This window comes from Carlito syrichta, unplaced genomic scaffold (assembly GCF_000164805.1).
Source record: "Carlito syrichta isolate Samal-C Ts95f unplaced genomic scaffold, Tarsius_syrichta-2.0.1 Scaffold315646, whole genome shotgun sequence".
NCBI classification, from domain to species: domain Eukaryota; kingdom Metazoa; phylum Chordata; class Mammalia; order Primates; family Tarsiidae; genus Carlito; species Carlito syrichta.
Window position 1 is genome coordinate 836,478 of NW_007259742.1, and position 14,325 is coordinate 850,802.

General features: G+C 50.8%; 1 protein-coding gene across 1 annotated transcript in view; it reads left to right on the forward strand.

The window, feature by feature from the left end:
- Positions 1 to 14,325, forward strand: part of TSPAN15 (tetraspanin 15) — a 56,065-nt gene that overhangs the window by 26,994 nt on the left and 14,746 nt on the right. The window contains exons 2-3 of the mRNA XM_008073098.2: positions 5,998 to 6,183; positions 7,780 to 7,854. Of these exons, the coding sequence (XP_008071289.1) occupies positions 5,998 to 6,183; positions 7,780 to 7,854 (261 nt within the window). The remainder of the gene's footprint in view (positions 1 to 5,997; positions 6,184 to 7,779; positions 7,855 to 14,325) is intronic.

Sequence of the window (14,325 nt, forward strand, 5' to 3'; positions counted from 1 at the left end):
AGTGGCTGCTCCCGGCCACCGCAGCCTCGACTTGCTGGGCTCCGGCGATCCTTCCGCCTCAGCCTTCCAAGTAGCTGGAACTATAGGCATGTGTTATCACACCTGGCCAATTTTTTTGATTTACTGTAGAGATGAGGTCTTGCCAAGTTGCCCAGGCGGGTCTCAAACCCGCGGGCTCAGGCAGTCCATGCACTTCAGCCTCCCAAAGTGCTGGGATTACAGGCTGAGCCACCGAGCCCGGCTATCCTGCTTTCTCAAAAAAAATTTTTTTTTATTTGTAGAGACAAGGTCTTGCTATGCTGCCCAGGCCGGTCTCGAACTCCTGGATTCAAGTGATTCTCCCATCTTGTTCTCTCAAAGTGTTGGATTATAAGCATGAGCACCACACCCGGCCTTATTTTATTTTTTATGAGATGGGGTCTTGCTATGTTGCCCCCCTCAAACTCCTGGCTTTAAGAAATCCTCCCACTTCAACCTCTAAGTGTTGGGATTACACGCGTGAGCCATTGTACCCAGCCGTGATACAATTGTTGAAGTTTTATAAAACCAAATTGGTGATGTCATAATAATGCCCTTCCTTATCAATGCATTATATCACAAGATCTAGCAGTGAGTCAAATACTACCATAATTTTGAAGTAATGAGGAATATAAGTGATATTTTAAGGTGTATAGGTCGGGCTCGGTGACTCAGCCTGTAATCCCAGCACTTTAGGAGGCGAAGGCAAGAGGATTGCCTGAGCCCATGGGTTCAAGACCCACCTGGCAACTTAGTGAAACCTTGTCTCTACAATAAATAAAAAATTAGCCGGGTGTGGTAGTGCGCACCTGTAGTTCCAGCTATTTGGAAGGCTGAGGCGGAAGGATCGCGGAGCCCAGCAGGTTGAGACTGCGGTGGCCGTGAGCATGCCACTGCCTTCCAGCCTAGGTGACAGAGTGAAACTCCAACTCAAAAAAGAAGACGTCTAAAATAACTGTAAAGTGATTTGTATTGGTGACAAAGTCACAGGTGCTGTTAGCCCTACTGCAATTTGTTGTCCGTATTCAAAAATGGGAGGAACATTTCAGTTAGAGGTTAACAAAAGTGAAGATGTGATTTTTCTCAATCTCCAGTTTGAAGACTTCCCATGCATGGGGCCGTCATTTCCAGCCTTTCTTACACTGCCTTCTCAGTCTTGCCCATATCTAGTCTTCTGACCCCTTGTGGCCCTATGGAGCCTAATACAGGGCCTGGAACACAGGAGAAACCTGGTGTTTGCCATTTGGGGTGAAAACGAGCCTTGCAGTTTCTCTTTAAGCACAGACTTGCCCCAGCTGGAGGTGAGCCAGCTGGAATGGGTGACCAGATGCTTCCTGAAAAAAAGATGCAGGTGCTGGAATGTCTTACAGGGCCTCCTGCTTCCCAGCAGCTGCCTGGCGTTGGCTTCTCCCCTGTGTAGGAGGCAGGACTCAGAGGGGACCTTCAGGCCTGATTCATGCTGGGTGACAGGGCTTCTGTGCAGCCTGTTGAAGATGCCACATGGTTCACAAAGCCTGGGCTTTTGGGCCCAGGCCTGTGGCTGCCAGCAGCATGCTCTTTCCCTCTTTGGCCCTAAATGGGTATGGCCGTGTGTGTCCCCACCCCCAGTCCTGTTTAACTGAAGCTGTCTTGCTTGACAGATGGTCCATTTGCTTCCTGTGCTAGCTGAGTGGCCGGCTGCTTGGCGAAGGGCTATAATTAGCAGAGAGGAGCGGATGGGATTGCATGCTGGCATTGACAGATAATTTTATACTCAGATGGATGAACTGATGTCATCAGAGATGTAAATATCATTTGGAAATTTTGAAGTTCCTGAGAAGGCTTATGCCGGCCTCTCCCCATGCCCACTGCCCCTCGGGACACTTGAATGGGGAGCCCAGATGGGCCTGTGCTATGTGGGGAACTGGCTGGAGATTGTCTGCCAGTCTGCAGGGAGGGTTGAGATGGCAGCTCCTTTGCTGCACCAGGAAGAACATGGCCTGGGTGGTTTGGTGCACAGTGGTGGGAGAGTGGGGAGGCTGGATTTGCATTTACCCTGGGAGTTTTTCCCATGGCTTTTGTGGTCTGGATATGTCTTGAAGCTAACTAGCAAGGAAATGACAGTGCTTTATAACAGGAGAGAGTGAGATCAGACTGAGGAGAGTTTTGTTTTCTGGTGCAAGGCTGTTCTGGAGCGGATCCTGGGGCTCTGGGGAGCTTATAAAAACAGGAGAAGCCACTGACTGCCTTTATAGAGAGGGCTGGGATCAGTTCTGCTCAGAATTGGGGTCAATGACAGCTCTGGTGTTTGGGGGATGGTTTCCAGAGCAGAGTATCTTAACACAGGAGCACAACCTCAGGCAGGAAGGAGGGATGGGAGCAGGCTGGGGGTGGGACTATGGAGGACCGATCTGTGTCAGTCAGTGCTGGTGTCCCCATACTGCCAGAGAAGATCTTTCTTTTTCTCTCTTTCTTTCTTTCTTTCTTTCTTTCTTTCTTTCTTTCTTTCTTTCTTTCTTTCCTTCCTTCCTTCCTTTTTTCTTTCTTTCTTTCTTTCCTTTCTTCCTTCTTTCTTTCCTTTTTCCCCTCCTGTCTGCTTTCTTTCTTTTCTTTCTCCCTCCCTTCCTTCCTTCCTTCTTTCCTTCCTTCCTTCCTTCCTTCCTTCCTTCCTTCCTTCCTTCCTTCCTTCCTTCCTTTCTCAGGAAGCATAGAGCATAGGACTCTCAAGCATCTGGGGCCAATTCTGAAAATATGCAGATGTAATAGTTGTGTTGGTTCAGTGACAGGGTGAGAATTACACTGTTCATTAAGATAGAAGATAAAGATCCACTTCTGCCACCCTCAAGTGAGCTGAGTCCTTTAACATTTTATTCACTCTCTGTCTGGGCTCTGAACTCACAGTGCTCTGTGCGGTTCTTATTTAACCATGATTCTCAGCTTTGAGGTGGATGAGTCTGGGGCTCTTTACCTCCATCAGGGCTAGGCTTCAGTGAGCAAATCCGTGTGGATGGAGTGAGGCGGAAGATGAATTTGGTTTTTTAAAGGCTGCTCATCATTTACTCAGAGGTCCCAAGTTCTCAGAGGTCCCATGGGGCTTAGGTTGGCCTTGGACCAGATAGCCCTGGTCAATATTTCTCTATCAAAGGTAGATTTTATTTTCTGTAGTCACTGTTTTCCTGTAGAGGGGGTGTGTGTGTGTGTGTGTGTGTGTGTGTGTGTGTGTGTGTGTCCGTGTCCTGCCTTGTATGGCCAACTTGTTAATAAGCGACTGATGGCCGAGTTAGTCAATGTCCTGAGGCTCTCCTGGCCTGCGTATGTTGGAAAGGCCTTCCTTCTAGACTGAGAGAAATGGGTCTCAGTGGTTCCAGATTATCTTTTCAAACTGAGGGGAATGGCACCTAGCCCTGAAATATAGTAGAGTGTTCAAGTGAGATGGTTTCCTGGTCATCTGTTATCCGGCATTTCTGTGTAAGCATGGTCTGCTTGTTTGGCTTTTGGCATCCCTGTCCCTTGTCAAAGCTTAGGAGGAAGCAGGCACTTCCCTTTACTCAGGAGTTAGGACTCAGTCTTACTGTTTAGAAGAAGGCCCAGGGGGATATACCATAAGAACGTGATGATAAAAAGGAGCCTCCTTAAGTCATTTGGAGGCTCTAGTAGGCCAGTGAGTAGCTGGCCTCCTCCGTGTTTGGGACAGTGACACTGGGGTAGTTATGCTCACATCACCTCCTGCCACATCTTGTCTGTATTATCCCTTACTTCTTTTTCTAGGCCTTTAACTGACAGGACCACAGCTCCCATCACTCTCTCAGGCTGCCTTCGGCTCAGTAGAGAAGTCTGGTTACCTGATGACTTGTCCCTACCCTCTGGAATGTGTGGCCCAGAAAGTCGGGATCCTTGTACTGGCAGGAGATGAAGTAGACAGAGTCTGACTCAAACCCAAAGGGCTTTCTTTGAAAGCCCAGTATTTGTTCACTCAACAGACTTCGATTGTTCTTCCTCAGTGTCAGGTCTGTTTGGGGGTGGGAATATCTGAAACAGTCAAAAAATCCCTCCTTGCGTGTAGCTTTTGACCTGGTGGGGAAGACAAGAAAGAAAGAAAGACATAATGTGGTATGTTAAATATTGGTAAGTGCAAAGGAGGGAAATAAAACAAGGAAAGGGACCAGGTATTTCAGGGAGAGGGCCTTTCTACTTGTTTGTTTGTTTTGTTTTTTTGAGTCAGAATCTCACTCTGTCACCCAGGTTAGAGTGCAGTGACACGCTCACGGCCACCGCAGCCTCAAACTGCTGGGCTCAGGCGATCCTTCTGCCACAGCCTTCCAAGTAGCTGGAACTACAGCGTGTGCCACAACGCCTGGCTAATTTTTCTTGATTTATTGTAGAGATGAGGTCTAGCCAAGTCACCCAGGCGGATCTCGAACCCTTGGACTCAGGCTATCCTCTCACCTCAGCCTCCCAAAGTGTGGAATTATAGGCGTGAGCCATCACGCCCAACCGGGCCTTTCTACTTGTAAACATGGTGGTCCTGGAAGGCCTCCCTGAGCTGGTGGAAAGAGTAGAGACAAGATAGGAAGGAGGTGGGGAAGTGAGCCATGTGGATGTCAGGAGGAAGACTATTCTAGGCAGTAGGAACCCCCTGTGCGAAGACCTGGGGCGAACACACGTTTGATGAGCAGTCAGTAGCCTGGGTTTTCCTGATGGGAAGTTTCGGGGTATTCTGCAACATAATGTCTACAGTGTTTCCACTGTTAGAACTAAGTTAATAATGGGGGAGTCTGCTTTAAAAAGTCCCCTCAAAATTCCCCTGCTTTAAACTTTGGCCTCCCCTGTGGTCATCCTGAAAGTAAATTTCTTTTTTTGTTTTTTTTGAGCTGGAGTCTCACTCTGTTGCCCAGACTGGAGTGCAGTGGCCGCTCTCGGCCACCGCAGCCTCGACCTGCTGGGCTCCAGCGATCCTTCCGCCTCAGCCTTCCAAGTAGCTGGAACTACAGGTGTGCGCTACCACACCCGGCTCATTTCTTTTTTAATTTATTGTAGAGATGAGGTCTCGCCAGGTTGCCTAGGCGGGTCTTGAACCCGCAGGCTCAGGCAATTCACTCACCTTGGCCTCCCAAAGCACAGAATTACAGGCTGAGCCACCGAACCCGGCCATAAATTTCTTGTTTAGGATACTGTGTGAAATGTCTGTGCCCCTGAGCTGCTCCAGAATGTCCTTAGGGTGACCTGCCTGGTTAACACACATCACAGCTGCTCTGTGCTTCCAGGTTTGCTGTGTTTCCACCTTCATTCTCTTGCTAAAGCCATGGTGTGAGCAGGGCAGATACATATATCTTCATACCCATTTTTCAGATGAGCACACAGACCCATTGTTGTCAAATGCCTGTCAAAAGCAAGTGGCAAAACTGAGACTTGAACCTATGATCTCTAATCTTCTAGCTAGTGAGGTTTCCCCTCACCCACCAGTACCTCCTCTAAAGCTGCATCTCCAAATGGGGCTTGTGTTGGTCTGTTCAGTCTGCCATAACATTAAGTGCCACAGACTGAGTGGCTTAAACAACAGTCATTTATCTTCTCACAGTCGGGGTGGGGGGGTGGAGTGGTGGTGGTGGTGGTGGTTTCTTCTGAGGCCTCCCTGGCTTGCAGATGACGCCTTCTCCCTGTGCTCACATAGACTTCTCTCTGTGTGTGTCTGTGTCATAATCTCTTCTTCTTAAAAGGACACCAGTCCTATTGGACTAGGGCCACCCTAAATGACTTCATTTTAACATTAATTACTTCTTTAAGGGCCCTGTCTCCAAATATAGTCACGTTCAGAGGCATTGGGGGTTAGGACTTGACCAGAGGAACTTTGGGGGAACACAGTTTAGCCCATAACAGAGTTCCTTGTGTGTGGTCACTTGGGACAAGTCCCTCAATGGCAGGTACCACAGCTCCCGGATGAACTCTTTGTAGGAAAACCAAGTGACCACAGTCCTTCTCTCTCCTGCTTTCTCCCTGCAGCTGATTGGGGGTCTGGTCCTGTCTGTGGGGATCTATGCAGAGGTCGAGCGGCAGAAATACAAAACACTCGAAAGTGCCTTCCTGGCCCCAGCCATCATCCTCATCCTCCTGGGGGTCGTCATGTTCATCGTCTCCTTCATTGGTGTGCTGGCGTCCCTTCGTGACAACCTGTGCCTTCTCCAGTCGGTGAGTGGGCCCCGCCCACCCCCCAGCCTGGAGGTGGGGGAAGCTCCCGGGAGTGGCCAGGAGAGCTGAGGAGACCACCCTGGGCCCTTGGGCAGCTCAGTTTCCTTAGTCCTTGCCTCTAACCAGCTCCTCCAGAGGGTTCCTTAGATCAGCCCATCTGACCACATTGGCCCAAGAGTGCTCGGGCCAACTCCTCTTCTGCGTATAAGAGCCGACTTGAATACTGTTCTTAATTAAACTCTGTGTTCATCTGGACCCTCCGTTGTGGGTAGGAGAAACCACACTCAAATGAGAGCAAGTAAAGACAGAAAAGGAGGAGGTGGTGAGTCATTGGCTCTTGTAACCAGCACACCCACACTGGGTCCAGGGGTTCAGACGGCGCCGCTGGGCAAGGCTGGGCAGTCTCTCACCACCTCCCAGCTGGGGCAGTTCCCTTTGCAGTGATTGCTGCCGGCCTCAGACCAGCAGAGTCCCCCCACCTTTTTTTTTTTTTAATTTGAGGCAGGATCTCCCTCTTTCACCCTAGCCAAAGTACAGTGGTGCATGATCACAGCTCACTGCAGCCTTAACCTCCTGGACTCAGGTGATCCATCCACCTCAGCCTCCCAAGTAGCTGGGGCTACAGGCATATGCCACCACGCCCAGCTAAGTTTTGGGTTTTTGTAGAGACAGGGTCTCACTATGCTGCATAGGCTGGTCTTGAAATCCCGAGTTCAAGCAATCCTCCTGACTCAGCCTCCCAAAGTGCTGGGATTACAGGCATGAGCCACTGTGCCTGGCCTCCAGCAGAGTCCTTATAGCTTTGGGTCCCTAGGAATCTTTCCTGCTAATTCGGGTTGAAGTCCCAGGACTGGCCATTCTGGGGCCAGGGGATGGTATCAGCCCTACCTGCATCCCCTCACTGTGGGGTGAGGGATGACTCCCCAAAGCTGGGGGTAGTGAGTAGGCAGATCCATTCACTCTGCATTCAAGTGTGTGTCCTGATCTCATTGTCTCCCTTCAAATGGGGAGGCCCCTGTGAGCCCCTGTGAACCGGGTCTTGGTGCTGCCTGAGGCTGGAAGTTGCTGGAATCAGTTTGGAGAATGCTCATTCTCCAATAAAGGGCAGGGGTGCAGTGCATATCTTATAAACTTCAGGCACCCTCCTCAACTACTCTGGGGGATCTGGGAAGCCATTTCTGAGGGGCTGCCTGGGGGGAGCTGGAAACACTGCCCCAGCCTGCCCATCAAGCTAGGCCTGTCCTCTCTGGCTCAGCTACAGTGACGCCCAGCTCTCCTCATGGTGGTGGTGGGGGAAGGGTGTGCTTTTCCATCCAGACCCTAATAAGGACCCTGGGACAAGCATCAGTAACAAACTGGCTGGAATGACTGCGTCACTCTTCCTGCCCTCTGGCTCCAGAGACGGGCTTTCCCGGGGCATGACTGTCCACGTCCTGTGTTCTCACAGAGGAAGGGGCCAGAAGGCCCAGGAGCCGCTATGTGCTCCCAAAGGGTGGCTCTCCTTTTTGTGCTGGTCTTGGAGCAGATGACGCTTCCCCTGCCCCCATACACATCCTCTGGCCACCTTCAAGTGAAACTCTGAATTTTGTTTTCCAGTTTATGTACATCCTTGGGATCTGCCTCATAATGGAGCTCATTGGTGGTGTGGTGGCCTTGACCTTCCGGAACCAGGTGGGCCTATGGATCTGTGTATCTGCCACATGTGTACTGAGTACCAACTGTGGGTATCCTGGGCTGTTAATTGAGGGTACAGCGGTGAGCATGACAGATGACCCCTGAAATGGGCATTGAACACATAAAGCAGCCAATAAGAAAACAAAACAGGTGACATGAGGTGCCTGGAGGGTGGTGAGAGGACAGTGCTGAAAGGGAGCCCCCAGGGAGGCCCAGGCAGGGGACAGGCCAGCAGAAATGAGCTCAGTGGATTTGCAGAGCAGTATGGGGGCTGTGTGGCTGAGGGGTGAGTGATGAGGAGAGGGAGGGAAGTGAAGTTGGAAGGGTTGGCTGGGCAGGCTACATAGGTCCTCGCAGGCCAGTTTATGAACTCAGAATTTTCTTAAGGCCGTAGGAACCTTTGTAGAGTTTTATGCAGGGAAGAGAACTGATCCAGTGTACATTTTACTATGACTGCTGAGTGGAGAACGGACAGTGAGGCGGTGAGGGCGGACACAGGGGGACCAGATGGGAGACTGTGGGGACTGTCCTGGGAAGAGGGAACCAAGTGAGGGCTGTGGGTCTGGGATTAATAGCAGGGTTTGGTGTATGCTTTGGAGGCAGTGCCTATAGGATGCTTTTATGCAGGTTACAGGAGTGAGGGAGAGATGGGTTGAGGGGGTGAGGCCTGGTATCTGGCCCTGGCAGGGTTTTCAGAATCAGGTCCCCTTAGAACTGGAAAGCTTCTCATGGCTTCTTGTCTCCAACTCCTTCATGGAAGACTTTGTGTGCCTCACGCAAGCTGTGTGCCTTAGGGCACTTGGTCTCTTGTGTCCTTAGGAGATCAGTTCCTAACTCCTGGAGATTGGGATGAGGATCTGATGATGGAATGTGTGAAGGACCTGGCATGGTTCTGGCACAGAGAGGACCCTCATTAGCTTCTCTTGCTTGAGGCCCAAGCAAGAAGCTAGGGAGGAGCGGGGCTGACTTCCGGCCCCCGGCTCCATCTTTCCTTTCGTGATCCTCCTTTGTCTTCCTCCTGCTTTGCTGTTGCAGGCAGGACTTGAGGAGCAGGGCATGTTTGCAGTAGCCCAGGTCTCTCTGCTCTTACTACTACCCACTCAGTTTGGTCCCGGTGCTCCTGGCCAGTGCATCAAGGTGGCAGCCAAATCATCTTCCTTGTCAGAAATTGAGGGCTTAGGCGGCCATTGCTGTCCCACGCTCTGGGTTGTGCAGAGCTGTCCGAAGGCCCAGAGTCCGACCCTGTGAGACTCTTCACAGTGTGCCTGGGTTCCTCAACTGTGTTGAGGTCCCACCATACCTGTTCTACCTGAGCCTCCTGTGGTGGGACCCTCAACACAGGAGAGACTATACCCCTGGAATCCAGGGGCTGTCTTCCCGTTTTATGAGCCCCGGCAGAGCCATGCAATCATAGCTTGTTATGGCCTCGACCTGCTGGGCTCAAGCGATCCTCTTGTCTCAGTCTCCTGAGTAGCTAGAACTACAGGCATGCCACCATCCCTGGCTAATATTTTTTATTTTTTGTAGAGATGGGATCTTGCTATGTTGCCCAGGCTGATCTTGAACCCCCGGCCTCAAGTAACCCTCCTGCTATGACCTGAGAAGAGCTGGGATTACAGGCATGAGTCGCTGCTCCCGCCTCCATCATATCAGTGGAGTCACTGAGGCACACAGAGGTTATGAAACTCTCCCAAGAACACACAGCAGGCAGGGACAGCTCAGGGGTCTTCCTAATCCAGTCTTGCTCCCTGCTCCTCCCTTCTCCCTCTTTCCACCTTGCCAGACTCTCTCCTCCGAACTGGCAGATCCAGAAGCCTGGTTTAGTTTCCAGCAGCCTTGAGGGGAGAGAGGGATGTTGAATCCACTCGCCCACCAGGAGGTTTTTCTGTGCAGCCAGCAGGGCTCCCGCCGGCCTGCAGCTTTCCAGGGGTCATGGGTTTGTGCTTTTTTGGCTGGAACCCAGGTCCATTTCACAGTTAGCAGCATCCACAGCCTTAATAAACAATCTCCCCTGAGTGGGCGACAGTTCTTGTTTCTCGCGCACTGCCACAAAGGCCATCTGGTTTGTCATTTTGCAGTGCCCTGGAGGTCAACCGGGCATCACCTCCTCCTTTCCAGTGAGGGAGCTAAGCTGAGATGAAGGCAGCTGGCTTCGAAACCTCCGGGGGCCCCACAGTGCTCACAGCTTGGGAAGCCCAGGGCCCGAGGTCAGGGGTGAGAGATTTCAGTCAAGCCTGCAGATGTCAAGCCTGTGAAGTGTGTTCCTTCCTTGGATGATGTCCCCTCAGGAAGAGGGTCATTATGTGCAGCCCGGGAAAGGTACCCCCTGGCAGGGGCTGTCGGGTGTTTGGAGGCTCAGTGCGGCCCATGATTCATTATCTTATCTTTAATTAATTAATTATTTATTTTGGAGACAAAGTCTCACTCTGTTGCCCAGGCTGAAGTGCAGTGGCACGATCCTGGCTTACCTGGTAGCCTTGACCTCCTGGGCTCAAGTGATTGGCTTGCCTCAGCCTTCTGAGTAGCTGGGACTATAGGTGTACGCCACCATGCCTGGCATTTTTTGAATTTTTTGTAGAGACAAAATCTCACTATGTTGCACAGGCTGGTCTTGAACTCCTAGGCTCAAGTGATCCTCCTGCCTGGGCCTCCCAAAGTGCTAGGATTATAGGTGTGAGCCACCACACCCAGCCTCCAGGATTTATAATTTTAAAAACTTTAAAAATGGGATACAAAATTGTAAATGCAGTATGATCTCCACAATGAAAAAAAAGGCCTAGAAAAAAATGGAAGGAAATAGATTGTTAATGGGTGAACTCTCTCTCCTTCCTTCCCTCTTTCTCTCTTTCTCACTCCTCTCTGTCTTCCCCTTGCCTGTGTTGCACAGCTGAAATGCAATGGTGTGATCATGGCTCATTGCAGCCTTGACCTTCTGGGTTCAGTGATCCTCCTGCCTCAAACTCCAGAGTAGCTGGGACTATAGCTGGTGTGCCACCACCCCTGGCTAATATTTTTATTTTTTGTGGAGGTGAGATCTTGCTATGTTGCCCAGGCTGGTCTTGAACTCCTGGTCTCAAGTGACTCTCCCGCCTCGGCCTCCCGATGTGCTGGGACTACAGGTATAAGCCACTGCCCCTGGCCTAACATATTAATGATTATCTCTAATAATTATTATTATTATTAAGGATAGGAATAGAGTGATATTTATTCTCTGCTTTATATTTCTTCTCTAGTTCTCAGAAATATATTTTTTGTTTTCTTATCATCAAGGGGAAATACCACATAAACAAAAAATCTTGTCCCTTCCAACTCTAATGCAGTATGATTTTTTTAAAAACAAGAGATGGGCCAATGGTGAGGCTAGGGAAGGGGCAGCCTGGCTGTTGATGGTGGGAGGAAGGAGCAGTGTAAGGTGGACAGAAGGATGAGGAGCAATCAAGGTCAGTTTCCAGGAGGAGGTGAGTTCCCAATTCTACTTTTCCTTCATGAAGAGGATTTCTCTGAGTCACAGTGTAACAAGTTCAGTCTCCAGTGCCACAGTCTCCCTGTTCACCCTGAAAATTCACTGTGACAAATGAAAACATATCATTAGGCTGATGCTTTCCTTCTGGGTTTCCAGGGAGGTATATGGACTATGGCCACAGCCAAGCAGTGAAAGGTAAACAGACTCCTGGATATAAGGAAGAAAACCCATTGGCCCCAACCCCAAACCCGGGCAAGCTGTCTCCACTCATACAGGGGCAAGTGGCCAAGCACTGGGGAGCCGGGCACAGAGCAGTTCTTAGAAGCAGGAGAAGCCAACCTGGGCAACATAGCGAGACTGCATCTCTCCCAAAAATAAAAATTATCTGGGCATGATGCCTGTAGACCCAGCTACTTGGGAGTCTGAGGAGGGAAGATCACCTGAGCCCAAGAGGTCGAGGCTGTTATTGTGCCACGGCACTCCAACCTGGGCAGCAGCGTGAGACCCAGACTCAAAAAACAAACAAAAAGCAGAAGTACAGCGCCTTGACCCCAGCCTGATGCTGGACGGGACCTGAGTGATTTCCCCAACTGTCTGGGTCTTGCCCCTCCTGACATCTGCTATTGTCCCAGCTTGTCCTGGGGCTTCTTGTGTCTCATGAGGGGTGTCAAGGAAGGTGACTCCTTCCACGTGTTCACAGCAGGCAGCACTGAGCAGGGACACCTGGAGGGTCCTGGGCTACAGTTAGCATGCCTGTTCATCCCAAGTACATCCCCCCTCTAGCACCAGGGAAGGGGAGGAGCAGCCTATTTCTTGGTCTTGATCAGTGGGTATCGTGGTCACAGCCGAGGCCAGGGAAGCACCTGCCCATTTATTTTGTCATGGCTCTGGCATTAGCTGGCCCTGGGCATGGCTTTGAAGTAATGGCAGGAGAAAGGAGGTAGGAGACACCATGGCCCTCTTGGCCGAGCACCTGAGCATATGCAGTCGCCCCTCAGTATCTATGAGCATTGGTTCCAGGAAGCCCCGTCCCTCACCTATGCCAAAATTCTTGGATGCTCAAACTCCTCATATAAAATGATGTGTTATTTGTACATCATTAGCCTATGTGCATCCTTCCATAAGTCACCTTCGGATTACTTACCATACAGAATACAATATAAATGCTGTGTCGTTGTTATACTGTATTATTCTTTAACTTGTATTATTTTTGTTGTATTTTTTTTTTATATATTTTTATTTTTTTCTGAATGCTGGTTGGATTGCAGAATGGATACAGAACCCTGTAGATGCAGAACCCCTCCAAGGGGTGGTTATATATTCTTCCCACCCAGAGCAAAGCTCCCAGGGTTCAGAAGTAGAGGACATTCTTCACTGGTCTGGCCAGCCCCCCACAACTGGTGTGACCTACTGTTGGGGAGTGAGACTGGAGTCCCAAATTTCCAGGACACTGAAGCATGACCCTTTCCCACCAGTGGGGATCAACCTGTGACCCTGGCCACACAGGATCAACCTGTGACACAGACCTTGGGGTAGGGTCTGGCAGATACTCCAAATACTCTTTTCAGCACTTTTTCTTCTGGCTCCCTGGGTTCTTATAGATTTTTGCTGTCAGATTGGGCTTGTGTCAGGGCTGAAGCAGAGGCTAGGGTCTGGGGGCAATGAGGATGAGTCCCTATCTTCTGGAGGGACTGGGGGAGCCCAGAGTTGAGGACTCAGGCCCAGGAACAAAGGAAGGAAGGAAGTCCTAGGCCAAGTATCCCTCCAAGTTATGGGAACTAGGCTGGCACTGGCCTCCTCGCTTTGGGTCTCAGAGGCTGCTGTGGAAGTGATAAAAGCCAGAGGCAGCCTGCAGGAGCCCAGGACGGCGCCATCCCCAGAGGGGGTCTTGGTCCTGTGCAGGCGCAGCTGGCCTGGTAGGAGGCTCTAGCTACTGCCCCTTCCACCCCTTTTCCCGCTCCCCTGGCTGCCCATGCTGGGGGAGCAGCCTCCACATGCCCGACCCCGTCAATTCCTCATTCACTTAAAAACATTCCAGGCACCGCTACAGAGGGAATGATCAGAGCTTCAGATATTTTGAAACTAGATTTAACAGAAAAAACCGGACAGAACAGTTCTTCATTGCTTTATCTGGTGCTTTAATCAACATGCTCTGAAAACCCTGTGACCTTTGATGTTTGCTTACTCTTTGCTTAATTTAGCCCGGGCCATGTGGCACTCCTGAGCTAGGCCAGTGCTTTGTGAAGGGAGGATTTCTAGTTCTGGCTGGTGCTGCCCCTGCTGGTGTGACCTGGTTTAGAGAGGAGTGGGTGGGCATTTGCACTGGGTGTGTTTGGCCTCTGGGAATGCAGAGGAAGCTAGAATTCTCTCCCCTTCGTCCTCTGAGTGGTCTCCCACAAGTCTCTCAGAACATTACTAGTGCTATCAACGTTAGCTTGATGTGTTCCAGTTAACAAACTGTGTGACCCACTTGCCTTACGAGAATTCTCACACTTCCCCACACCTCAGCCTCATCACAGCACAGGCACTACCTCAGTGTCCTTGTCTTTCTGTCACACACATACATGATGCTATGAGCAGCGCACACTTGCAAAAGCCAGCACGACCCAAAGAGCTCCCTGATGGGTGCTGGGTCAGCTGCTGTCCACGGAGCCCAGAACCATCTGTTGCTCCTGTCCATTCTGAGTGACCTCTAGCAGATAAAGCTATGAAGAACTGTTCTGGCCTCCCTTCCCGCTGGGGCCCAGTTCAGTTTACCAGATGGAAGGCCTGATTTTCACAAAGAGGCGTCTCTCAGAGTCCACGCCTTGGAAAGTGTGCAGGGACTGGGGTGGTTTGGGGAGGCAGCCAGAGCTGCTCATCAGAGAGGCAGAACCTTCCCCACCAGCCACCTGCTTCCCTTTGCTGCATCTTTTCCTTCCTGCCTAGGGCCTCCAGTCTTCATCCCACCCTGTTGCCAAGATCTAGGGGAGTCCCAACAGCAAAGTGACCATGGAGGGCTGGGG